Source organism: Chelonoidis abingdonii, chromosome 2 (assembly GCF_003597395.2).
Source record: "Chelonoidis abingdonii isolate Lonesome George chromosome 2, CheloAbing_2.0, whole genome shotgun sequence".
Lineage (NCBI taxonomy): Eukaryota > Metazoa > Chordata > Testudines > Testudinidae > Chelonoidis > Chelonoidis abingdonii.
Window position 1 is genome coordinate 154027553 of NC_133770.1, and position 25235 is coordinate 154052787.

General features: G+C 43.3%; 1 protein-coding gene across 1 annotated transcript in view; it reads right to left on the reverse strand.

The window, feature by feature from the left end:
• The window catches only part of SLC4A5 (solute carrier family 4 member 5), a 123192-nt gene extending 104358 nt beyond the window's left edge, over nt 1-18834 (reverse strand). The window contains exons 1-2 of the mRNA XM_075062728.1: nt 18644-18834; nt 475-604 (exon numbers count right to left, since the gene is read on the reverse strand). Of these exons, the coding sequence (XP_074918829.1) occupies nt 475-604; nt 18644-18806 (293 nt within the window). The 5' untranslated portion in view covers nt 18807-18834. The remainder of the gene's footprint in view (nt 1-474; nt 605-18643) is intronic.
• Nucleotides 18835-25235: the final 6401 nt, after the last annotated feature.

Here is a 25235-nt window from a genome sequence, read left to right on the forward strand (position 1 = left end):
GTATACAAGACTTACCACTGTGTCATCTATACCTGCTCTGAGCTGGCTTAGAGGAAATGGTGCTTAAGATGTGAGAGACTTCCTGGAGCCATCTGCCCTAAGGCTCTCATCAATATTGCCACTCATGTAGCTGAACTAGCAGGAGCAACGATGTGATATTCTGGGACCCTATCCGCAGGCAGGGGACAACCAACTGAGTACTAACTCTGGGGAAAAAAAAGCCATCTACTGAATCATCAATGCTATCTCCAGCAGCACAGTATCTCCTAACTCTCTGCTGGGGGCACTAGGTCAGCGCTGACTTAAACTGGAAGCTGTATGGGGCAGGGACCATCATTCTGTTCTGTGTTTGTACAGCACCCAGCACAATGGGGGGTGGTGGTCCATGATTGGGGCTCTGAAGCGCTACCACAACACATGCATAACAACACTACCTATTGAACCACCAGCGCTGGTGAGGTGTCCTCTCCTTACCTGGCAGATTCTTTCCACTCCATTTCTTCCCCGTCGTGCTGCAGTGTGTCCATCTCAGTGAACAGGGTGGGGTTTGGAGGGTCATCTTCTTCACCCAGGATGTAACGAAGGCGTTCAGCAGCTGGAGACACTAAAGCAAGGAGATAAAAAGAGTTCATTTAACCCTGGGCAACTGTGGATGGTTCTCACACCAATCCAGCTTCGAAAATGCTCCCGGAACCTTGTGAGAATGAGCTTTCTGGTGAATATGTACTGGTTACAGCCGTAGAGTCACAGAGTTCAAGGTCAGAAGGGACCACCAGATCATACCTCCCACCTTCAGTATAGCACAGACCACCACCTGCATACCAAGCCCAGCCACCAGAATAAAACCAAAGTACTACAGACTTCAGGAGACTAAACCATTGAATGCCACAGGTAGAGCACACCAATGGCAAGGAACTGATACTGAGACATACCTATCCGGCAAGAAATACGAAGACGGCAGCTTTGCTTGTGATAATTTTGTCCTTTCAAACTCAGCCTCAGCCAGAACCAGGAACTAAATCAAGAAAATGGAATTTGTTTCTCCAAAATGTTTTGTGGGCTCAGGTTTGAATTTTAGGTGGAGTCTCAGATCAGTTATTTAATCAAACCTGGCCACCTGTTGGGGAAACAATCTTTGATTTCTCTTCCATTTTGCTCATGCTGAACAATCAACTTGGGAAGACCTCACTGGGCATCTCGTGCTGTAGCGATTGCAGCAGAGTGCTTTGCTGCCAAAAGTGCAGTTGTAGCAGTCCATTTGGGCAGCCTGAGCAGCACCCCCCAGCTCTAGTTTTCTAGGAAAGATGCTGCAAAGGCTAAAGGGGTAATTTTGAGGGCAAGCAAAAGTGATTCAGCATTTTTGGGGCAGCAAGATTAGTCACTCCTAACCCATAAAGCTTTGGAGAAACAGAAAGGAGGGTAAGGGTGGAGGAGGGGACCAACTGGCGTATCTTAGATCCTGTAGTGAAAAGGACATTTTGAGGACAATAAGCTGTTTGAGGGAACAACTCATTCAGAAACAAGAGGCTCATTGAGGAGCAGGGAAGGCCAAGACAATAAGCAATTCAGGCCAAGTTTCCTCAACAAAGAGGGCTTGAAATATGGAACAACTGGCAAATGTAACGAATGGAAAGCACACTCTTGACTTTGGTAATCAGTGGATACAACCACCAGCTAGATTCAGAGGGTGAAATCCTGGTCCCATTTAAGTCAATGGGAATTTTGACATCCGTTACAGAAGGGCCAACATTTCATCCACTGAATTCAGGGCCAGAAGGGACCATGAAGTCCATCTAGTCTGCCCTCCTGCAAAACAGAGGCCAGAGAATTTCATCTCCTGCACCACGCACTTATTTGTGGTTGAGCTAGAGCGTATATTTTTTTTCTGAAAGGGACATCCAATTTTGTTTAAAAAGACATCAAGTGATGGAGAATCCACACCATTTGACAGGGAAGTTGTTCCAATGGTAATTGCCACACAGTTACAAATCTGTGCTTTACTTCTAACTTGAATTTATCTAGCTCCAACTTCCAGCCATTGGATCTTGTCCTGCCTTTACCTGCTAGATTAAAGATTCCTCAGCTATCCCCAGGTAAGTATTTATGGACTGAACTTAACTCTTTGGACCCGCTGGGGAAGAAATGTGACAAGACATTGTACACACATGGTGACACTCTTTGTGTTTCCTTTAGGTTCTAGGGGGCAGGGTCCTGGATCAGGAAGGTTCCACCATTTCAGTGAGAAATTCTGGCTTTGCACCAGTGAATGGCTCAGGGGACTGATAAGTGGATACAGAGCATTTAACTTCCAAGTCACCAGCTAGAATCCAGTCCAGGTCAGGAAGTGACTGATAGTTACCACCACCTGATGACTGCTGCTTGGTGGCCTATGTGAAATGAGTTTGGTGCAGCCTAATCCCAGTGCACGAGGTCGTTGCTCAGACAAGACTTCCATTGACGTCATTGGGAATTTTGCCTGATTGGAGCTGTACAAATTGGCCCAATGTTTCTGTGTTAGAAATGATTTTTTTCCCCCCTACTGAGATATGTGAGTTCACCCATCAAATTCAAATCTGTTTCAGGGCTCTCTTTCTATTCAGCTATTCTGGGATTCCCCCCCACCCAACATTTTCTCTCTCTTGATCTCAGAAAGAAAGCGAAACTCTGAGATAAAAAGAGAGAGTGAGAGGGAAAAAGTTTCTTAGAGTTTTGCGCTTTTTCTCGGTCTCAGAGTTTCCCTTTCTTGCTTTCTTTATGGCTCGAGCCTCCAGACCAAAGCCTAATGCTCCTGTCATAACAAATTAACTTTGTTTCCCGCTAAGTGTCGAGGGGAGAAAAGAACAGTTGAGACAAGCTCCACGACTGAGCAGCTGCGTCAGAGTAATCTTAGGCCTGTGGCTGTGGTATGTCACCCAGAGATGCGGACAGACGTTTCAGCAGCACAGGATGTTTTTAATTACCGAGAGAGCCAGTTCATTCCCTTTGAATTGTTCTGCCTGAGTGACTCTAATGCATTCCCTGTAGCCGTGTGAGGGGGGGCAGGGAGGAGGAGAGCACACACTTGCCCTCCTGACTGCTTGCTCCATCACTGAGTGAGCTCGGTGGATTTTCTCTTAAATCTCTGTGTTCACATGCTTTTAGATCTCTTGGCAGCATGCAAGGTGGCTGGCAACAGTCAACGCAATGCTAACCCACTGCTGATGTGTGCGAGGTTAAGAATAAATGCTATTTTAGCCAGGCTAGGAGAGACAAGGCCTAGTGGTCTGAATACTGGGCTAGAAGCCATGAACTCCTCAGTTCTAATGGCGTTTCTTACCTACAGAGATAGCATTTCTTAGAGTCTAAGGCCAGATAATGATAAGCTATTATTATGATATCATTATTCCATGCAACACAGCCCAGGGAATTTCACGCAGTGATTTCTGAAGTGGATGGAGGTTATCCTTCCCCTCTGTGTAAGAGAACACTACCGAGTCCTATCCCATGATTTGTATCAGAGCGCTTAGGAGTCCTCGTCATGGACCAGGACCCCATTGCACTAGGTGCTGTACAAACCCAGGACAAAAAGCTGATGGTCTAATTATAATACAAGATACTACATAAGGAGATGGACAGGCAGGGGAGTTCAGGGAAAAGTCAAGACTATATTCTCAGTCTTCTTGAAAGGTATCCAGTCGTGATTTAAAGACTCCTAATGATAATGAATTAACTATTATTTGAGTAAAAAGCGACAAAGAGTTCTGTGGCACCTTATAGATTAACAGAAGTATTGGAGCATAAGCTATCATGAGTGAATTATCTGATTGTGTCCATGAAAATGGACATAGTGCTCATGGCTCACCCAGAGTTGCTGTGGGTATTTTTACGACAGAAGGCCCTAGATACATGCATGATAGAGAGGCAGGGTAATCCAGGGCTTAGGACACTGGAGTAGGTCCAGTCTCCATCATTAACTCACTGGGTGATCTTGAGCAAGTCACTTTCCCCACCTGGGAAATGGGGAGAATAATCCTGCTTTTTGGTAAGGAGCTTAGATGGAAAGCACTGAGTGATAAATAAGAATATGCATGATTAATAACACCCAATTAAATAGCCCCATTCTTAAAAGCAGCCATCACTCCAATAATTCAGATGAATTCCAACTGCATCTGCATGCTGCTGTCCTTACACAAAAGTTCGGGGAGTTAGAAAAGTATCAGTTTTTATAAAAGTGCCATGCTCTCCACTATAGCATCATTACACCAGAAGTGATTCACAAACTTCCCCAAACAACATAACTAGGAAACATTCGCTCCCTACTGAATGGTGTGAAACATGACAACTGTTTAACAGAACCTAGCTACATCACATGACAACTTAAGATAAGAAGCTAAGAATCTATAGGTGCTCCCAACGAGTATCTGTCATGGCTGCTGCAGGAACTTTTGCCATGTTAAATTCCAGCTGAAATAAAGCTGCTCCCTCATTGAATGGCATTTCAGAGGGACCATTCTGACCCTTTAGTCTTACCTCCTATACAGCACAGGCCACAGAATTTCACTCCGTGATCCTTGCATTAAGCCCATAACTTTGGTTTTGGGACTGCGCTTTGATTGTCACAACACACATTCCCTCTCCCTGTACCAAAGCATACATTTGACTGCAAAATGCCAGCATACTCTGGCCTTGTCTATGCTAGAAGCATTTTTTGTTAATGGATGGGATTTTCAAGCGACTAAGGTAATCAAGCACTTAACTGCCTCAGATGTTTTCGCAATCAGTGTGGTTAGAGCACTGGACTGGGAGTCAGGACACTCGAGTTCTATTCCTGGCTCTGCCATTCAACAAGTCACTTCCCCATCCTATGCCTCAGTTTCCCCATCTGTGAAATGGGGATAATGATACTATCCTCTGTAAAGAGCTTTGAGATCTGATGAAAAACACTGAGTATTACTATTTCTCCTACTGTGCTAACACCAGCTAAATTCCATTGGTGGTAGCAACAGTGGAAGCACAGATGTTGACATGGCTGTTTTTTCTAACTCCTCTCAGAGCAGATCAAGACAACATGGCGATAAAACCACTGATGGTTGGTTTATGCTAGGTTTCCCACCAGCGATACTGGTGTAGGGGAACTGGTGCAAGAATCATGGTGGGAGATGTTAATAAAATTGCCGGTTTAGAAAAGACCTGGGAGCTAACATTCGCAGCTCAAAATGGGCAGCGGAGGAGAGGTAGCACAGACAACCAAGATGGTCACAGTGCTCTAGTCTCTAATTTATGAAAAAGTCACACAGAATAATAGAAAATAGTAGTATTTCTGTAGTTTTGGTATCATCCTATTTAATGCGATAGAACAGGAGAAACTTTCTAGAGATTACTTCAACCACCGTACTGAATTTGAGAGATAATTATCTCTCCCTGCTGTAGAATTTTATGAGATGGTTTGGAAAACCTACACAAAAGGTCACGTTCATCATGAAATTCTATAGGTTTTTCAGAGTAATTTCTAGAGAGCCTTATCACATTTCTATAACCCCTATTGTTTCCATCCCTATTTCATTGTATAGGACTTTTCCATGAATGGAAGGAACATGAAGGGGCCACGGGGAAAGAGGAAGCCTCAAGGTGACCCATTAACAACTTTAATGTTATGAAGGGCAATTGATAAAGCTGACTGAGAATTCTCCGGGGGAGTGATTCTAAACTAGGATCAGAAGCTAAAAATTAGGAAGGTAGAATTAAAATGGAGATAATCAGGGAAATACCATGTGCTCATGGAATAAATTACTAGGAATGGCAGCAAAAAAATACAACACCTAAGGAAGTTTCAGGCATCATGACCAATTCAACCAGGCTCTATGCTGGCTTCTAAATGTGTAGATGTAGCTATTGGTCAGTGTGGGTTACCGGTCCTCCTTTGTCCAATCTGAAGAAGAGATAATACAATCGTTGGATGCATAAACAGGGGAATTTTGAGTAGGGGTAGAGAGATGATTTTCCCTCTGTGTTTGACATTGGTGTGATCACTGCTGGAATCCTGTGCCCACAATTCAAGAAGGCTGTTGACAAATTGGAAAGCGAAGAGCCACAGAATCATTAAAGGATTAGAAAACCTGCCTTCTAGTGATAGACGCAAGGAGCTCAGTCTTATTAGCTTAACAAAAAGAAGGCTACAGGGTAACTTGATTATAGTCCATAAAGTACCTACACAGGGAACAAGGAGGTAATAATGGGCCCTTCAATCTAGCAGAGGATGGTCTAACATGTTCCAAAGGCTGAAAGTTGAAGCTAGACAAATTCAGACTGGAAATAAGGCGTACATTTTTAACAGTGTGAGTAATTAACCATTGGGACAGTTTACCAAGGGGCGTGGTGGATTCTCCATCACTGGCCATTTTTAAATCAAGACTGGATGCTTAGTAAAAGATCTGCTGTAGGAATTATTTTGCAGAGGTTCTACAGGAAGATCAGAATAGATAATCATAATGGTCCTTTCTGGCCTTGGAATCAATGAAATCTACAAAGCTCTGGAAGTCCCCAGTTCTATCCCCTTATGTGGGCGATTCAAAGAGACTTCTAATGACAAAGTGGCCAGATCCTACCTGTCACTGGAAGGCTCACTTATACCCTAAACTGCCAATGCTACCACCATTTCTGTTGTTGGGTGGGGTTGTGTTTGATACACAGGAGGTCAGACTTTCAGTGATTCTCAACCTGCAGCACACAGCTCACAGCACACAGTTGTGGCCCACGTGACATCCTTAGGGCCATACAGGAAATATTGTATGTGGCCCACATAACACATTGTGGCCCACAATGGTAAATAGATTGAGAATCACTGGACTAGATGATCTGGTGGTTCCTTCTGACTTTGAACTCTGACTTAGTGAGTAGCTCTAGTCAAGGCAACAAAGGAATGTGGTCATTCCCCACAGCCCCTCGGCAGCATCTACCTACCTATGTAGGTGCGACATATTGCTGGGGTAGTGGAGACTCCTATGGAGCCTCAGATAGAAGGCAAAGATGGAGAGGGATGAAAAAGGCAGTACTATTAGCCTTCCCCCCCAGTGAATCCTCTACTGAGTCTCAGGTCAATTCTGGCAATCCTAGACCATTGTCTATTTCTGGGGGATTTGCAGGAGATGGTAGAAAAAGTAGGAAGGTGGGATCTGCCAAATAACGACAGTCGTTTTGGGCCAGGAGGCTTTCCCTGTTCCTAAGATTCTTTAACAATCTTCTCATTTAAGGGCCTACTTTATGCAGAGCAGAACACACCAGTTATTGCAGGCCACAAGACTCTCGCTAGGAATCTGGCAGAAGAGCGTGCCATGCGCCCGGTGTGTTGGAATGCTATTCACTCGTGCTATTTGGGTCTGCTTCCAAACAGCTGAAAAATGCCTGTGGCGGAGGAACACCTTTGTTCAGAGGTAATACCAATGTGGGATTCCCAAGGGAGAGATCCTTGGGCCAACTGCAAGGCGATACTTGTACGTTATCGCACAGCACGTCCAGAAGTGCCACAATTTATGTAAATTGAGGGTGGGGGGGAAGAGCAGGAATAAAAATGCAGGTGTTTGGAAGTGATGTTGAGGGGGGACATCAACAGGAGAGTCAAAATTGATGGAGGCACGTCCTTTCTCTTCCCCAAGCAGTTACACCAAGAGGCACATAGGACACAATGTACACAGCTTAGGCAGAACAACTACATTAATGGTGGGGAAAATTCCCAGAGTGCTTAATTCCAGTACTTTTATTAGATTTGGATTATCTGACTGGTCTAACCTATTAATTTTAAAAATCAAAGAGATCCCCCCCTTCTAATAATCAGCACATGCAAGAAATGTACAGAAGCATTCGGCCTTTCCCATTATAGAAAGGTGGGATCCAAAAGCTAAGTGCTACGGGCCAACTATTGAGGCACCCAAATCCCTTGGGATGGGGAAAGAATGAATGAATGGAGAACACACACACATGAGGTACATTCCTAAGTGTGAGCACCCCTCTGAACATCCAGTCTCTTTCCCTGCCACTGCAGAATTTCTGCCTTCAGCACATTTGCTAGTGTTTTGTCCAATTTGGTTTATAAATTCCCACCCTTTCCCTTGGGAGACTATTCCACAAGCCAATAATCTCAGTATCAGGCATCTCTTCTGATATTCAGCCTAAATGTTCTCGTCATTCATTCAACTGCTTTAGATGATCCTTCCCTGCTCCTGGGCGCTTACAGCCTTCAAGTATTTCCAGAGGGCTATGACTAGCCCTTCGTTGTCACTTAGCCAAGCTAAGCACGTCTCTACTTCTTTTGATCTTTCCTCCTAAACCTGCTCTCCTCCAGATTTTAATTCCTCCTTTCAGAACTTCCTCCCGTTCATCATCAGTATCCTTTGAGCCATGAGATACACAGAAATGACCACAATACTCAAGGTGTGGTCACATCAGAGTCATACAGAGAGATGCTTTTTTGAAAATGTTACCCTTAGTCATTGGGAGTATGTCTATATCACAAACGCAGAGTCTGACTGCAGATCAAGCTTTAATGTACCTAGTCTGGCTCCTGGATCCCTAAAGCCATGGCAATGCAAGCTTCAGCATGGCCTATACAAGACTGAAGTGGCTTCACTGCTGTGGGACTTCACAGCTAGCTTGGGTGTGGCTGCCTAAGTTGCAATCACACCTGTGACTGCAGTATAGGCATACCCTTCAGCCCTATGTCCTCTTTCAATGGGATGTAGGCTACCATTGCCCAGATTCTCAAAGGAATTTAGGCATCTAACTCCCGCTCATTACGTGGTTTTGGGAATTTTACCCAGGTTGTAGTACATCCCCATTCTGGGACATAATGGCCTGCCCACATACAGGACAAAAAACCAGACAAAGGGCCAGATTCTTGGCTGGTGTAAATCAGTGTCACTCTATTGAAGATATTGACCCAGGTTCAGTGAAGTCAATGGAGCTATGCCAATTTACATAGACTGAGATTCTGGTCCATGGCGATAACTCATGAAAACAGAGAATGAACATGAGGTAGAGACACAATTCCAGAAAAACTCACTCTGGACTCATCCACAAGAGAAGGTTGCCCCGGTATAACTTGAGGTGTGAACTGAAACCAATAGAATGACACTGGCATAAAAGACTCTGGACACTCTTATTTTGGTACAAGAGAGGCCTTTTCCCAGTTTAACTTAACCTGTTCCTGACTGACCTGAGCTAAACCAAAATAAGCCACTCCTATACTGAAATAAATGCCCACACAGCCTTTTGCACTGGTTTATATTGGTTTAAAGAGAGATTTAAGTTATACTTTCTCATGTCGACAAGCCTTGAGTCGACATATATATTGTAGATATTACAATGCTCACACTACTTATACTCTGTAGACATCCTCATTCTGACATTTCTGTCCCCCTTGTAAGTGGTTCCCCTCTTATATACAGTACTGACTCTTCTAGGTCTACATGGCATGCTTATCCAAACAAACACTCCCCCTCCAAAGCTGTGTAAAGTAAAATAATCCCCCCCCCCCCCAAACAAGAGTGACATCCACTCTACATGCACGCTGGGTTCAATCCAGTAGTAATTATCTTATTCCACACTTCCATAGTGCCTTCCACTCTAAGGTCTCAAAGCACTTAACAAATGATTACAAACTTAGCATCAAACATTCCCATGAGGTTGGCAAGACATTGCCCCTCCCCACACTGCCCCCTCCCTTCGTTTTACAGGGGAGGAAGTGGAGGAATACTGAGTTTACCGGACTTGTCCTAGGTCACACAGTGAGCCTGTCTAGACCCATCCAGCCATGTTCTCCTCCTGGCCCCCCCATCACCACAAGATCAGAATTTGTGGCAGAGCCACAAATAAAATGTAGGCCTCCTGATTCTTCTGATAGTCTTTCCCCTGTTATGAAGAGAAACCATCTTCAGCTCCTTTAGTATTCCCTGCTCACTGGCCTATGAAGCATCATGTTTGTAACAGGCATGGCTGCAAATGGAGAGACCTTTTTTTGTCCCTAACTTGAGGGCTAAATCTCCTCTCCAAATTGCACAGGAGAATCTCTTCCAGCCTATTCCCCACTCCATGCATGCGCCTGAGTTACACATAAAAACAGCCTTTGGAGAACTGTGCTCTGCAAAGCTAAGAGGGGAGTTTAGACCTATGCTCGCAGGATCAACTCTGGATTCAAACTTCCGGCACTGAAGTCAATTGAAATTTTGCTTGAGTAAGGACTTCCAGACTGGCCCACGTTTCAATTATTATTTCTAACATTCTAACAATACTCTTGGCACATTACAAAATAAAGACACAGTCCCTGTACCCATAAGGGCTTATACTGTTAGAACCGATTCTGTCTCCTCATCACTCTGGCATTTCACGAAGTAACCTGGACAAGGACAGGAACCTCCACAAAGGTGCAGAGCTGCTGGTTTGGGTTGGGATGGTTGTCTCCTCCGCTGTTGGTGGCAAGTTGTTCAAACACGGGTTTAACCCAACCACATGTCGGTCTCCTCGGACACCATGTATTTTAATAAACTGTTGGGTTTTAGCACTCTTAATATGTCAGATGTTAATCCACTTATGAAAATGTCTTTGTTAACGGAATCCCACTGCTCTAGAACTTGGAAATAAGGAAGTCAGCCAAATACAGCACTCAAGAAAGGGACTAATTAAATTGGTACATATGTGTAAAAGGAAACCTCCTGCTGCAGCCAGAAATACTGCTTTTCCCGTCCATAAAAAACAGGTGAAGCAGAATTCATAACTGCCGTGAAAGACTAGGATGTCCATTGCATTATAGTTTAGCCTGCTTTACTGCTTAAGACCCTTAAGCCACATCACCAGAGACCTGGTCATTATTATTATTATTATTATTATTATTATTATTAATAATAATTATTGTCGTGCTCTGAGGCTCTGGTTGGAATCAGGGGCCTGTCATGCTAGTTGCTGCACCAACACAAAGGAAGACAACTCCAGAGAGTTCATGACCGACGTACAGTAGGTACATTTCAGAATCTCTCTCGCAAAAAGCGATGATGGGATAAAAGCGGAAGATGTGAGCTGAGAGGCCAGTAATGCTTTCTGATCCGATCCCTCTGCCTGCAATGGTATGGGGAGCTCATGGACGTGAGAACAAGGATGGTATCAGTCACCTTCCATTGCAATGCTACAGTCACTTGAAGTTCAGGCTCTGTACCCTGATGATGCTGATGTATTCTTTGCATTGTGGTAGCAACACGGGGCCATAAGCAGGGATTGGGACCCCATTGAGGGAGGCGCTGTACATGCACAAAACAAAAAAGCCTCCCTCCTCTGGCCATGGAGCTCCCTGATGGCAGTAGAGCCAGTGTGGGATCTGTTATGCAAAAGATTAGATCCCCTCACCCCAGAACTAGGAAAGCTGTTTGTGATACATCACCCTGCTGAGAGGATGAACAACATAGATTAAAAATAACAACAATTATTATGTGGCAGCCAGATGGATGCTTCACAGAACACACATAAGATAGGTCCCTGCCTTGAAAAGCATAAAAATCTATATGATAATAAACAAATGCCACAACTGGTGGGAGGGTTGAGGGGTCTCAGGCTTTGCCCTGGGAAGGGGGAGGAGTTGCGTGACAACCTCAACTCTATGCAACTTTCTCAGCTGGAGGGAAAGGACCTTCCCCCTGGGGGCACAGAGCTTGTTGGTTGGGAACCTCTAAGGGCTCCATCCCACAGAGACACCAAGGGAGAGATGGACAAGAGCTATTCTGTATTGGAGTCCCTGCTGCCAGCCTCTCTGCAGCCATGTCCAAGTACCAAGTTAATTATTCCTATACCAGCCTTGACAAAAGGGCATATCCTAGTCCAAGCCATTGAGGGGAATCCATAACGGCCCTTGGAAACTTCTCCCATCATTGACAGTAGCTTTTTTAATCTAATCTATATTTTCCCTACTGTAGCTTCAGCCAGCCACCTTTCTACTGTCTCTAATGACAGAGAGGAATTTTGTCCTACTTTTAACATCTCTGCAAAGTTCTAGACACCTTTTCTTCAGGCTGGATCTTCCCAGATCTTGGCCCTAACCTAGGACTTGTGAGACCCTGCTCTGCCACAGACTTCCTGTGGGACTTTGGGCAAGTCACTTAGCCTCTCTGTGACTCAGTTCCCCCAGTGGGGATAATAGCACTGCCCTGCCTCCCAGTGGTGCTCTGAGGATAAATGCATGAAAGACTGTGAGGGGGCCACATCTGTACCTAATGGTCATTCAACATTGTAACTTTCTATTCTGAGTGCATTTATGAAGAAAAAAATAAATTGTCAGTCACTGACGAAAACAAAAGACAAAGGGGAACATTTACCTAGAAAAGAGGTTTTTTTCTTCCTTTCCCCCAGCTTAAGGTCTAAGCCGATCTGTCTACACATACACACACTTTCTGCACTGTGCAGTTTTGCCAGGATCCTTGAGCTACTGCCTTCCCTTCATTCACAGCACACTTAGTCATTCAATACCATGCAAGTGGAAGGTCTGAAGATCATTTTTCAGGTCTCTTCCTCCTCTAGACTCTTAGTCACATTGTTCCCCTGACCGGGGTCACTGACCTGAACAAAGAGTTATTTGCTAAACCAACATCAATAGGACTTCACTGAGCAGTGGGGGCAGGAAGCTGCTGGAGAGAATGCTTGGTATTTATTCACCTGAGGGATCTTTTCCTCCCTGAAATAAACAAAGCCTGTCTTAGCCTGGCCATAGTTTCAGGCACTTATGAGGATCTTATTCATTTTTCTCAGCTGGTAAGTCTGATACATCATTCAGCTTTGTCAATGAAGATACCAGATGTTCAGTTAGGAAGATATTTAATGGTGATTTTATTTTGCTGATACAACATTCTTGGATGGTTTTGACATCTCAGCCTTATTAAAACTATCCTCATTAGAACGCTCGCTCAATTTACTACTTGGAGTCATTGGCCACCTTGCAGGGCACTGGGTTAAGAGGGCATACGAATGCGAACGGCTAGTTTAGTAAAAGCTTTTTGCACTTTTGGAGAAAAAAAGTGACCCAAAAGCTTGCAGAGTTTTTGCACTTTTGAAAGACAATCCACTAAAACTAAACCAGAATGCATACACTTGTGCTAGGAACTTTATCAAAGGTCATAAAGAGATCCAGTGATTGGACAGGAATAGATCACATTCATGTAATTTAAAACACTCCAAAGAATTAAGAAAGATATTGTCAAGATGACAGATTTTGGTCTCTCAACAGTTTTATATCAGTGCAACTCCACTGGCTTTAGTGGAGTTATCCCTAAGTTAAACCATAGAGAGACCAGAATCAGGCCCCAAACTTTCCAGAGCTGAAGGTTTAGCTCATCATTAATACTACAGATAAAACAGATTATATTAAAATGGATCATGCACAGAATAGCACAATGTAATACTTGTAGTGTTACATGCATATATCTATATGAAAGATGCATCAAACCCTCAGAACTACTTCCCAAACCTTTCCCAAACATGATAAAAGCCCCAGCTAATGTGGTTTTGCAAAACAAAGGCAAACTCTGGTTTTGCTTCTTTTGTGCATCATATATATATATAGAAAGCGGCTACCATTAAAAGAATAAAAGCAGTGCACAATGTTATCGGCAGGGACAGCAGTTTTCAACTAGACTTGGCGTAACAAATAAGTAACAACACCTAGAATCTGTTTGAAATGCTAACTATCTAATGGTGCTTGACAATTATAATTATCCATTCCTTCAAAAGAGAGACATTCATTTTCTGCAGGTCTCATTTTGCAGGACAATCAAAACATACAATGGGTTTTTTTCTCCTTTGCTGTCCATTTCTTGCCCCCTAAAAAGAAGGATAGCAGCAACACTGGTTGTTCAACAGATATGATCCTTGCAACTAGCTGCCTTCTACAATAAAGCATCCCAGTAGCAGCACTTATTGAACTTCAGGACTGAGAACCAGTTAGAGGATTTAGATGCCCAATTTCCATTAATTTTAATGGGAACCGGATGTCCAAATTCCTTAGAATGCATTGAAAAGCTCAGCCCACAGCTCTAAATTATCCCTCTAAGACCAACATCCCATTCTAGATGCAATTTGCCTCTTCTGTCCCACTTCCAGAACACTGTGATGCAGCAATGGTCTACAAAATGGAAGGCTCGCTCTCTCTAGCATGCATGTGGGCTTACCGCTAAACTCCCTTTGTTACATTTTTTGGGGTCAGTTGTGGCACATTTTTAAGGCTCAGAATCCCTCAGTTTGTAGGCTGGAAGGGACAGTGACACCAGTAAAAACACCCTTCTTACCCCCTCAGATATGAAGGAGCTGTGTTTGCTACCAAAAAGTTTATTTTCAGCAAGCACATCAGATTCCAAGATGCCACATTGTACCGTCTTGCTAATCAATTTCTCTTACACTTGCAAACAGAAACAACATTGTTGCATTTTACCAGCCCCTAGATCAGTTAAGAAATGGCTTTTGTAAGCAAGAAACAAAGCCCAGGAACACCAAGGTTTTTAAGACCGGACAAAGAATGGAAATAGCATGTGGAACAGTTCTTACCTGGATTGGTTTGCATTCTTTCCCCCCGTTAAACGTACACCACACTAAACAAAAAACACCCCAAACTTCCTCCTTTATCCACTCAGTCTTGTTAAACTCCACGGCTTAATGAGCAGATTATAGAGAATATAAAGCACTTTCCTCTCCCTTCGGCTCTCATGACGTGAAGTTACCAAATCCACTGAGATGCCTGTATAAGAGGTGAGTGAACTGGCTTATGTGTGAGAGTGTGAATGGGAGGGGGGGGGGTGGAAAATGAGAGAGAGAGGTGGGAGGATGGGAACAGCAGCACAGGTTTTGATATAATCTCTACAACTTCAGAAATGCTGCACATTTCTGTCCAAGCACGGACAGAGCCCTATGCCTCTTTACTCAGGCAAAATTCCCCACAGAAGTCAATGGGAGTTCTGCCAAAGTATGAGTTGAACTGCTGAACAGACCCTATTTTAGCCGGTTTAAATCCTAAATGTTTTGGATTCTCTATGTGCCTTGTGCTTTAGTGTTCCTTCATATTGCATCAAATGCACACTTGACCTCATCTTCAGATACTGACATCCATCCATCAGGAATATTGCATTGGATTGATTTCCTTCAAGGTAAGGGAAGGTAAATTCAGGACTCTACGCAGGGTTAGAGTGCTCTACTAAGTGCTTTGGAGACTGTTTCAAGTAGACAATTGCGAATACTTGCTTTGTAAAGGCTGCACTATTCAGAAACAACTTGCAACAACTACAAAGGATTGTACTCCCCTGAACTAGCCACAGTCAGAAACCTTTACCGTTTCCAGCACCTTTTACTGGAGACCGTCAAATGAAAGACAAACCTGCGCTGTTGATCCGACAGGTTTTCTATCATTTAGCTTTAATGCACTGCCTCTATATGCAAGTCACATTGAATAATTAACTGGGACACTATGCTTTGCCAAGCGAAAGAAAACAGAAAGTTTAAGTATAAGGAATTACAGGCATGATTTCCAGACTGGTACTCTGGTTTTACAAGTGCACTTTTGCCAGTGAATTGCTGGAATGCTTTGCCAGTGAAAAGCATGAATGAATCACAAGCAGAATTTATGGCAAGTACAAAATCGTGCCCTTAAAGAGAGGATTGGAAAGCAAAACCCTATATCTGGTCACTTTTTGTCATCCACCTACCATCGCAGTTTGGTTTAGTGCACTCTTAAATGAGCAAAAAGAAGAGAACATCTATATTGGGGCTAAAACAAAGATTGACAGCTATTTTGCTATGTAAAATGTTAATCTTTGCTAAGGAGCTTTAAAAACTAGACTGGACAAGGCTCTAGGGAATAAACTGTAGGGAACAATCTTACTCTGGTGAAGAAATAGACTAGATGTGACCCAATAGGGTCTTTCCTGTCTCTAACAACTATGAATACATGACACCTTGAATTATATTAGAACAACGAATACATTTTCTGCTAAATTCTCGTCATTCTGCTAACTCACCCTCCCATTCACTCCCCACCCCTGCCAGTCTTCTCTGTTCACCTGTCATGTCCTGTCTGACATCTAGTCTGTGAGCTCCTTGGGACAGGTACGGTCTTCTTTGTTATTTTCTGTGTACTGCATAGCACAATGGGGCCCTGATCCTCAGCTAGGGTTCTTAGATGCTACTGTAATTGGAATAATAAACTAGGAGAAATAATAATACCTAGCTCTTTTAAGTGCTTTTCATCAGTAGGTCTCAAAGCACTTTATAAATATTGCAATTAAGTCAGGATGGAAAAAATGCAAAAAGTAAAGCCAGAAGATGGTCAGCAAAAAGGCACTGCATTCAGTCATAATTCAGTGACCAGAAACATGGGCTATTAACTCTACTGTTTAGTAAGAAGTAGGAAATAACATTAATTACTTACAGCACAATAACACTTTGAAAAGACAGCATTGGAATGACCTTGCTGTATTACATACGGACTCTTTCAAAGGCTAACATATCACATCTGCTCTGCTTACAAACGAAAGTGTGTTTTCAAATTGCTGGTGTCATGGGACTTGAAAAATTAAGGCTATGTTCTTCCTTGTTTTGGTACCATTTAGAATAGTGAAGAAGAGATCACAATTGTACCTACAGGCTGCAAATGCTATATTCTTTACCATGTTTTATCAGCAGAGAATGAACTCAGGACATTCAACACTGAAAGCAAGGATGACTACCATTTGAACTAGAGGAGTACCACATTTGCTATTAGCAGTAGTAGGCTCATGGACATGGATGTGGACCAGCCACTACAGGAAACACACTACACATGTCGCACAAAATATAAAATAAACCAGTGAGTGGGTTTCATAAACATGCAGGATGGAGAGAAATTTATTTAGTGTGGCTAGTACACAGGGCATAGCTATGAGTGGTTGGATGAATTATGCCAAATATAAGGAGAAAAGCTTTCCGACAATGAGATCTATTAGGCTGTGCATTTCCTGAGGAAAATGGTGGAAGTCCTATTTTTTGGGGGGGGGGACCGGGGGGGCGGCTTGTAAAATAGACTGGACACAGCAGTCCACATCTCTAACATTATATTGCATGGAGGGTGGGTCATCAATAGCTATTAGCAGACAGTCAAGGACGGACCCCATGCTCTGAGTGTCCTAAGCAGGATACTAGGCTAGATGGACCATTGGTCTGACCCAGTGGCCGTTCTTAGTTCCAATTCAAAGTGTTTATTAGAAAATATTAAATAAGGTGATACAAAGGTTTGATGTCAGTCATTGGTCATCGGGGGAAACATACAGAGTAGGGGGACGCGGCATTGGTTTTGGTTCAGCATAATAATACATACAGCCTGTAATGTCCCCATGCGGATGTACGGTGGTGGGGTCAGATATAGTAGGGGGGCAGTGAGGGTACCTCGCTCATATAGTAGGCTACACACAGTCATGGGTATGAGTAAGTGGGCCGCGGTAATGGGAAAGGTGACCTCACGTGTGGAATCCAGTTGGTAAGTTCGGACTCAGGGGATATGGTTGTAGGGGGTTGCAAGGGTTTCCCTCCCCCCCATGGGTGCGGGAGCCACATCGGCTCACTCCTGGTATTGGCGGTGGCCGTGATGTTCATGCCAAATGTCTCTAGACCACCGGATAGTGTCCGAGACCATCAGGCGTCTCATGAGTCGCGCATAGCGACGGCCCACCCCACAGGCCCTAAGCACACGTTCGTTCCAGGGGTCCCAGGCGCCCAGCGCCCCGACGATCAGAGCGTAGGTGTAGACCTCGTAGCAAATTTGCTGATGCTGCACAAAGCAGAACAGAATCCAGCTAACTCTTCCTAAATTGCATGGGCTGAAAGAGACCCTGGTAACAAGACTTGTGCTTCAGCAGCCCTAAGCTGCCTGAACAGACCCTTCGTGGCCAGTGCAACCACCTATAATTTAGAGAAGACTTTAGGCCATTCTTACGCAGCCGAGTACCAAATTGGCCCCTGGCAGCTGTGGGAATTAAGGGAGTACAAAGCAAGCTCTGGAACATCTGAGTACTGTTCCCCTGTGGTAAAGGCACAAAAGGTTATGTTAGCCTGAGTGCTACAGAGGACTAAAATTGAGTGAATAATGGTTTTTTGGGTCCGGGGCTGAACTGAATTAAAAAAAAAAAATTAAAAAAAATCTGAACCAAAATGAAACTTTCAAAAGTTTTTGCCCAGTTGAAAAGCTGAAAAAAAAGTATTTTCCATTGAATTAAACGTTTCTATACCTTTAAATGATTTTTCCCCAGTGTTTTGATTAATTGAGAGTCAACCAAAATGTTTTCGGTCAACATCAAATGCTTTTGTTTTCAAATTTTTCATTTCAATTTGGCAGGTTCAGGTGTTTTTCACCTTTTTTTTTTTAAATTGGCCAAATTTGGAATTGAAACATCAGTTTGAATCAAAACGCCGAAAGGAAACATTTAGACTTTCAAATTTTTCTGTAACTGAAACGATTCATTGAATTCAAGCCCTGTTTTTTTAAATGAGAAACACAATTTGTTGAAAAAAAAATGACGCAAGCATTACAGAGGACCGCAGAGCCCATCTCAGGAAATCTGATCTAGCAAGAACCCAATTCTTTTTTTTGATTGCGAGGTATAGCACAACTGGGACTTACTTGTCCTGCTGGCACTGTCATTCCCATTGTCGTAGGTTGCTTGCCCTCCTTCATCGGTATCTGATCGGTCCTGGTGCTCATAGAGCCTTTCATTCTCACTGGTTTTATCCCGGCTGGAGGTGGATCTCCGTCTGCGCCTTTTCCTCCTGTAGCCCCGTGGCATTGGTACCCCGATGTAAATGGAATGGTAGTCTGCAATGGAGGAAAAAAAAAAAAAAGAAACCCACCAAGGAATTTTCCATGCAGAAGCAGGGCTCTGGGTGTACAAGCCTCACAGCTTTTCACTTGTGAATAAAAGCCAGTTCTTCCATATGCTCTCCCTACCCATCTCCCATTAGGCCTGAAGCACCAAACATTACTATCATGCTGATAAAGATGTCTGGCTACTCCCAAACCCATTGATGCTATGGAGTCCACAAGTAGGCAGGCCCTTGGGTTCTGCATCTCATCGACACCCCTAGAAGCACCATAACACGCATCTCAACCGATACATCAGGGTGCAAGACTATGCCAAACCAAGTTTCACCTCCACAAAGGATGTTTTTACTTATTTAGATCGAAACATGACAAATTTTATCCATTTCTCCTTGAATTTTGGCATCACTTCTCTATTCCGTTACTCCAAGGAATATTACCCTGCTAGGTAGTCTTCAGACCAACTGAACAGCCCTATTCTGAGACATGCCGAGTAGCTACAGCTTCCACAGACTTCAACAGGAGTTGTGGGTGCTCAACACCTCTCAGGATCAGGCGTCAGCTGTCTAGTAGGAAGTCTAAGGCAGTGGTTTTTCAACTTTCTCCATCTCTTAGTCAAAGTAAAAAATGTTCATGTCCTCCTTACATTTAATATAAAAGAGTAAAAAATGGTATCTAGGATAACAATAAGTCTTATTTGTGTGTGTGCTTTGAGAAGTTGATAGAGAATACTTGATTTTGAAGAACAAGGCTGTGTGAGGAGTGAGATTTTCTTTTCTTCCAAATAAATACGGTTTTCCATGCCTCACAACCCCTTTGGCTGACATGACCCATGAGCTGAGAAACATTGGTCTAGTGGATAGACAGAGCATTAGACTAGGACTCAGGATATCTGGGTTCAATTCACAGCTCAGCCACAGAGTCCCTGTGTGCCCATGGACATGTCACTTAGAGCTGTCCGGGGCCTTAGTTCTTCATCTATAAATGGAGATAGCACTTCCCTACCTCCCAGGAGGGTTTGGGAGAACGAATCCATTAATGATTGTGACATACTGCAGTGATGAGGGCCATATAAGTAGGTAGGCAGGCAGATCAATCGATCACTCAAGTCAATGAAAATTTTGCCATTGGACTTCAACGGGAGCAGGATCAGCCTTCCAAGGGAAATTGTGGAACACCTGGAATTTCTCTTACCTTCATCATCATCATCATCATCATATCTCTTCCTGGAGTTGCTGAGACCTCTCTCACTCAATCCATCATCCTCATCCATCATGACTGAACCACTAGGGGAGAGAGCTGAGGGATTCAAGGGGTGGGGGCGGGGGGGGAGAAAGAAAATAAGAACATGGCTTTTAAGAAAATATCTTTTCATTTTAGATCAATAAGAGATTCTCTAGAGGGAGGCATCTGGCTTCACATCAGTGGTAAGAGACTATTATTAAAATTGTCATCTTTTTGGGGCAGGGGCCATCCTTTAGTTTTGTGTTTGTACAGTGCCTGGCACAATGGGACTCGATCCTTTTTCTAGATGCTCCTGTAATACAAATAAATAATAAATCAATGCTGACGAAGACAGGAGTTTCTTGCTGATCCCCTGAGGTGGTTCTGCCGGATCTGGGCTATGACACATTGCTGGGGAGCAGTGCGGAGGACATTGCTTAATAAATGTTATTTGTGTTACAGTAGTCCTACAGACCACAACAGAGATGGCGACTATTGAGCTAGGCACAGTACAGTCAGCTGGTGAGAGACAGTCCTTGCCCCAAGAACTTACAGCCTAAATAGACAAGACAGGCAAAGCATTGGAGAGAGGAAGGTCTGAAGACATTGTTTCATTATGTGTTTGTACAGGGCCTAGCAAAATGGGTGGCTGGTCCATGATTGGGGCTCCTACCTTCTACTCCAATACACAAATAATTACAAGGGAAATATTTAATGAACAAGAGGCCTACATTCACAGAGGTGATTGGGTTATTAATATTATTTTTGTAAGGGAACTAGCTAGGTTAGGAGGTTTGTAATGAGATACAGAAGTTATCCAAGCTGTAGGTACCTGATCCAACTGCCATTAAAGTCAAAGGAAAGGCTTCCCTTTTTATTACTCATTATTTGTATTCCTGTAGCCTGTAGGGGCTCTATCATGGACCTGGACCCCACTGTGCTAGGTGCTGTACAAACACAGAACAAAAAAACCTGGTCCTTTTGATTCTCATTGGGGCTGCACCAGGCCATACATCACCAAGTTCAAATGTGACTCATTGCAATGGGTGATTAGGTAGCAACGGCTTTTGACATTTGTCTGGTGACTTGGGCAACATGAGGTTTTCAGCTCAGTTCCTAGCATACACATCACAACCACTGATCCTAACTGGCGGTCTCAACAGAAAGGCCAAGAACTAGACAGGCCGTAGAGACTGAACTACCCACTCACTCCTAGAGAGAGTGACACATATATGGCAATTTCCTGCAATATCTTTGGGAGAACTGATTGTGGGCCTGGACTGTATGAAATTCCATTGAGGAAAGTGACCATAGCCCTCCAGGAATGAAGAACAGTGGCTGGAGGCGGAGGGATGATTAGGCAAATTCACTCAGGTTTTAACATGTCCATAGGGGCACGGCCACCTGGAGAGGCTCACATATACTGCTTCAAATCGGATTCTCCAGAAGCCTCCGGACAAAGGAAGGTCTTTTGGATGAACAGTCTGAGTTTAAACTAAGGGCTCTTTCAGATCCAGCCAACAGACAGGATCTTCTGTCCAAGGCAGGGGCTGGGGGAGGTTGTGTGTCCCCCAATTAGGGAAGGGTTGGAAAGACTGACACCTGTCAGAGCCTGAGATTGGAGTTTGGAGGATGGGTGATCGCTTCAATGTTTTTTAGCATGCATGTACATATTAAACATATATTTAATATGTTTTCTCTGTAATGCTTTCCTCTTAAAATAAAGGTGCTTGCTTAGAAAGAGCTGTGGACTAACTTGTAACTGCTGGCAATTCCACTGGTCATAGGCTTTAAAGTGTATGCCAAGTGCAGATGCTGGCCTGGTTAGGCAGACTGGCTTGCTGGGGATATCACAGTTTTCAGAAGCGAAAGGCTAAAGCAGTCTAGTTGTTATAGCAGTGGGGCTGGGAGACAGGAGACTGTTTTCCCCATCTTAGAAAAAAAAACGATACTGACATCTCTTTATGAAGTGCTTTAAGGATGAAGAAAGTATATAAAAAAATGTGATCTACAGATACAAAGTATTATTGTCCTGCTGCTTCTCTTAAGTGGAATTTGCATTTTCATCATGAACCGACCCATTTTGGTAAATATTTGTCCTGCTTTTTGCTCATAATTCTCATATACTATCTTATTTTGAATGGAGTTTTTGTGTTTTCATCAAGAATAGTAATTAGTTTCCTATTTATCTCACCTACAGTGATTGCCCTTCACACTTGATGAAGACAAGAGGATGGTTACTAGTAGTGGCAGTAAAATCAATGTCTTTCAAAGTCACTTTGAGAGTGGTCAAATAGCCAGCTTTGGGCTCTGAGTACCATCACAAACTAATGACCAGCTCTTGTTTTCTCAACAGAAGGCATAAAACATGATCAGAGTTGATCAGTTTAAAAAAAAATAAAGATTTGCAAAAGTAATAGTGAATAAAGTACTGAGTTCAGGTTGTTGAGGGAAGCATGGTCATGTTATTCTCTATTTGCAAGCATTCATTTAACTACCAGGTATGTCTGGAAGTGCAAAATCTTCACAAATGATTATTTGTCCATATAGTCAGACCATGATCCCCTTTAACAGCTGCAGTCAGCCAATCAGGAAACAGAATAACCCTGTTAATTATTATCTTATTTATATTACAGTAGCATTGAGAAGTCCCAATCAAGCTTGGGGCTCTATTGTGATAGATGCTGTGCAAAAACAATATAAGAGGTAGTCCTTATCCCACATTGGTGAATCAGGGTTTATTTACACAGTTTTATACTAATTTAAGTAAAATCGATAGAAAGAAACCTATTTAGTTAAACTGGTGCAACCCCTAAGGGTAGACTGGTTATACTGGTAGAAAGATGTTTCTGATGGCGTATGCATGCACTGACTGAGGACATTCTATCTGAAGTGGCATTTCAAAACAAGGGGCCTGCTCCAAAGCCTATTGAAATCAATGGGAGTCTTCAACTCAACTTCAGGGGCTTTGGATTGGGCTCATAGTGTCTGATCTTACTGCTACTGAATTAAATGATCTAGCTTCAATGGGAGACCCTAATGATTCCTTCTTAGAAAGCAGAGCTCTTGGTGCATTTTGTGCTGAATCCTTAGATCCAGACTTCTTCACTGTTACGCAGGCAAAATGTCTGTTGATTCCGCGGGGAGGGATGGGAGTGGGGGAGGGGGAGGGGGGCTGTGCTTACATAAGCGCAGCTGGATTTGATCGCTGTATACGGCCAGGTCCATAAGCAAGAACCTGGTCTGTCCATTGCACTTAGGGTACAAGTCAACGGTATTTTACTAATAAAAAATAAGACAGATTCCCATTCCTAGATATGGGTGGGAGTGTCCTCTAGATTCTCTTTTCTTCCTACAGAAACAAACCAGCGTGACAGCCCAACACACCGAGTAACCCTGTAAAAACCAAGCCATTGGGCACAGTCCCATCACTCATAAGTAGCCTCACAATAATAAGCCAATGAGCCAAATATTCCTTGTAACTGGAGAATAAAGACTTAGATAATAGTCAGACATCCCTTGCAGAACACTTTTCAGCATAGATCTCAGGGTGCCTTACAAAGGTGTATCAGTGTCATTAGCCATAGCTGACAGATGAGGAGCTAATGTCAGAGGAGAGAACAGACTTTGGGTTTCTTGACTGCCAGCCTAGTCCAGAGCCGTTGACATACGTTGTCTCCCTAGAGAAGGAACAGGGCTCCAAGAATTTTATTTAGGCCATAGAGATTAATACATGAATGTTGCAAAACTGTTAATAAAAAAAATACAATCGACTGGATCTAATTTTCTGGACGCCGGGACGCAAATTGCCTAGTTTGGGTATTTAGTTACCACAACTGTGTGTGCCAGATTGGGCATTTGAACGTGCCAGTGTGTATCTAGCACCATTTATGTAGATAAGCACTCTCTTTAGGATATGCGATTGTGCACACGGTGAGTGCTCAAATTGCACTAGTGGAAATGTAACCTGACATCATGCTTTGACTTCATGAAACTAAAGGTTATCTGGTTATATTCCAGGATTTGAAGAGAAGGTAGGAAAGTCATGTTAGAAAATGTAAAAAGAAATGCAGAAAATGTGTAACAGGAAGAGTCTAACCAATAAAAATGTCAGACTAGGATATGGGATGAGCGACTCAGCTAATAGATGAGAAGAGGACCTGAAACAATGACAGCCCCTTCCAGCGAACCCCCAAAGAAATCTCCACAATCTGAAACCAAGCAACCACGTAAATAAACTTAATCCAAACCAGACCTTTTATCTTGAGAAGTGAGAATTGTCAGAGACCATGAGGTCCATAAGGGACTTGATTATGGATATCAATTGTATATGGAAGGTGATCAGATACTAGGTGACGGATGACCGTATAAAACCCAAAGGCCACTTAAAAGCTTTGCTGGCATAGCTATGTCGGTTAGGGATGTGATTTTTTTGTTTGTTTTGATTAACATGACCTAACTATGCCTGCAAGAGCCCCAATATATGCAGTTAGTTACACCAGAAAAAACAGATTTTGCTGGTCTATGACATGCAGTATTAGGATGGGCTGCCACGATGTTGTGCTCTTTCTAAGTGCCTTTTTGAGTAGGGAGTCTTCTGAAGGGACTCATTTCGCATCTCTGCAAAGGGCCCTTGTTAACATGGTCACCAAGACTCTGGCTAAACAGGAACAGATATAGTCTGTTTGTACACGCAATTATTCTCTTGTCCTTTTCTTCTGGTTCACTAAGAGATGGATCTGAACAAAGGTGTTTCTATGATTTTTTCTACACTTATCGGCAATCCATCAGGTCGAGGATGATCTTTAACATTTTATTTTTCATGGGGCCTTTGGTGACTGAGGAGACCAATTCTTGAGCCACGGGCTCATTGGCAGACATTGTAAGTGGTTTTGGAAGACAGGGTTGGGCCACAATTGCTGCGTGACAATTGTCTTTCTTTTATAGCGTTTTTTCTGCAGCCAGGGCAAGGCGCTTTTCCTCAAAAGTGGACGTTCCCTCTCTGATAAGTCTTCTGGCCTTGGGTGGCAGGCCAGTCCTCGCCCACAGATAACCTGCCAACCTGAAACATATTCTCACCAGTAACAGCACACTGCACCATAGTAACTCTAGCTCAGGAACCAATCCATGCAACAAACCTCGATGCCAACTCTGCCCACATATCTACACCAGC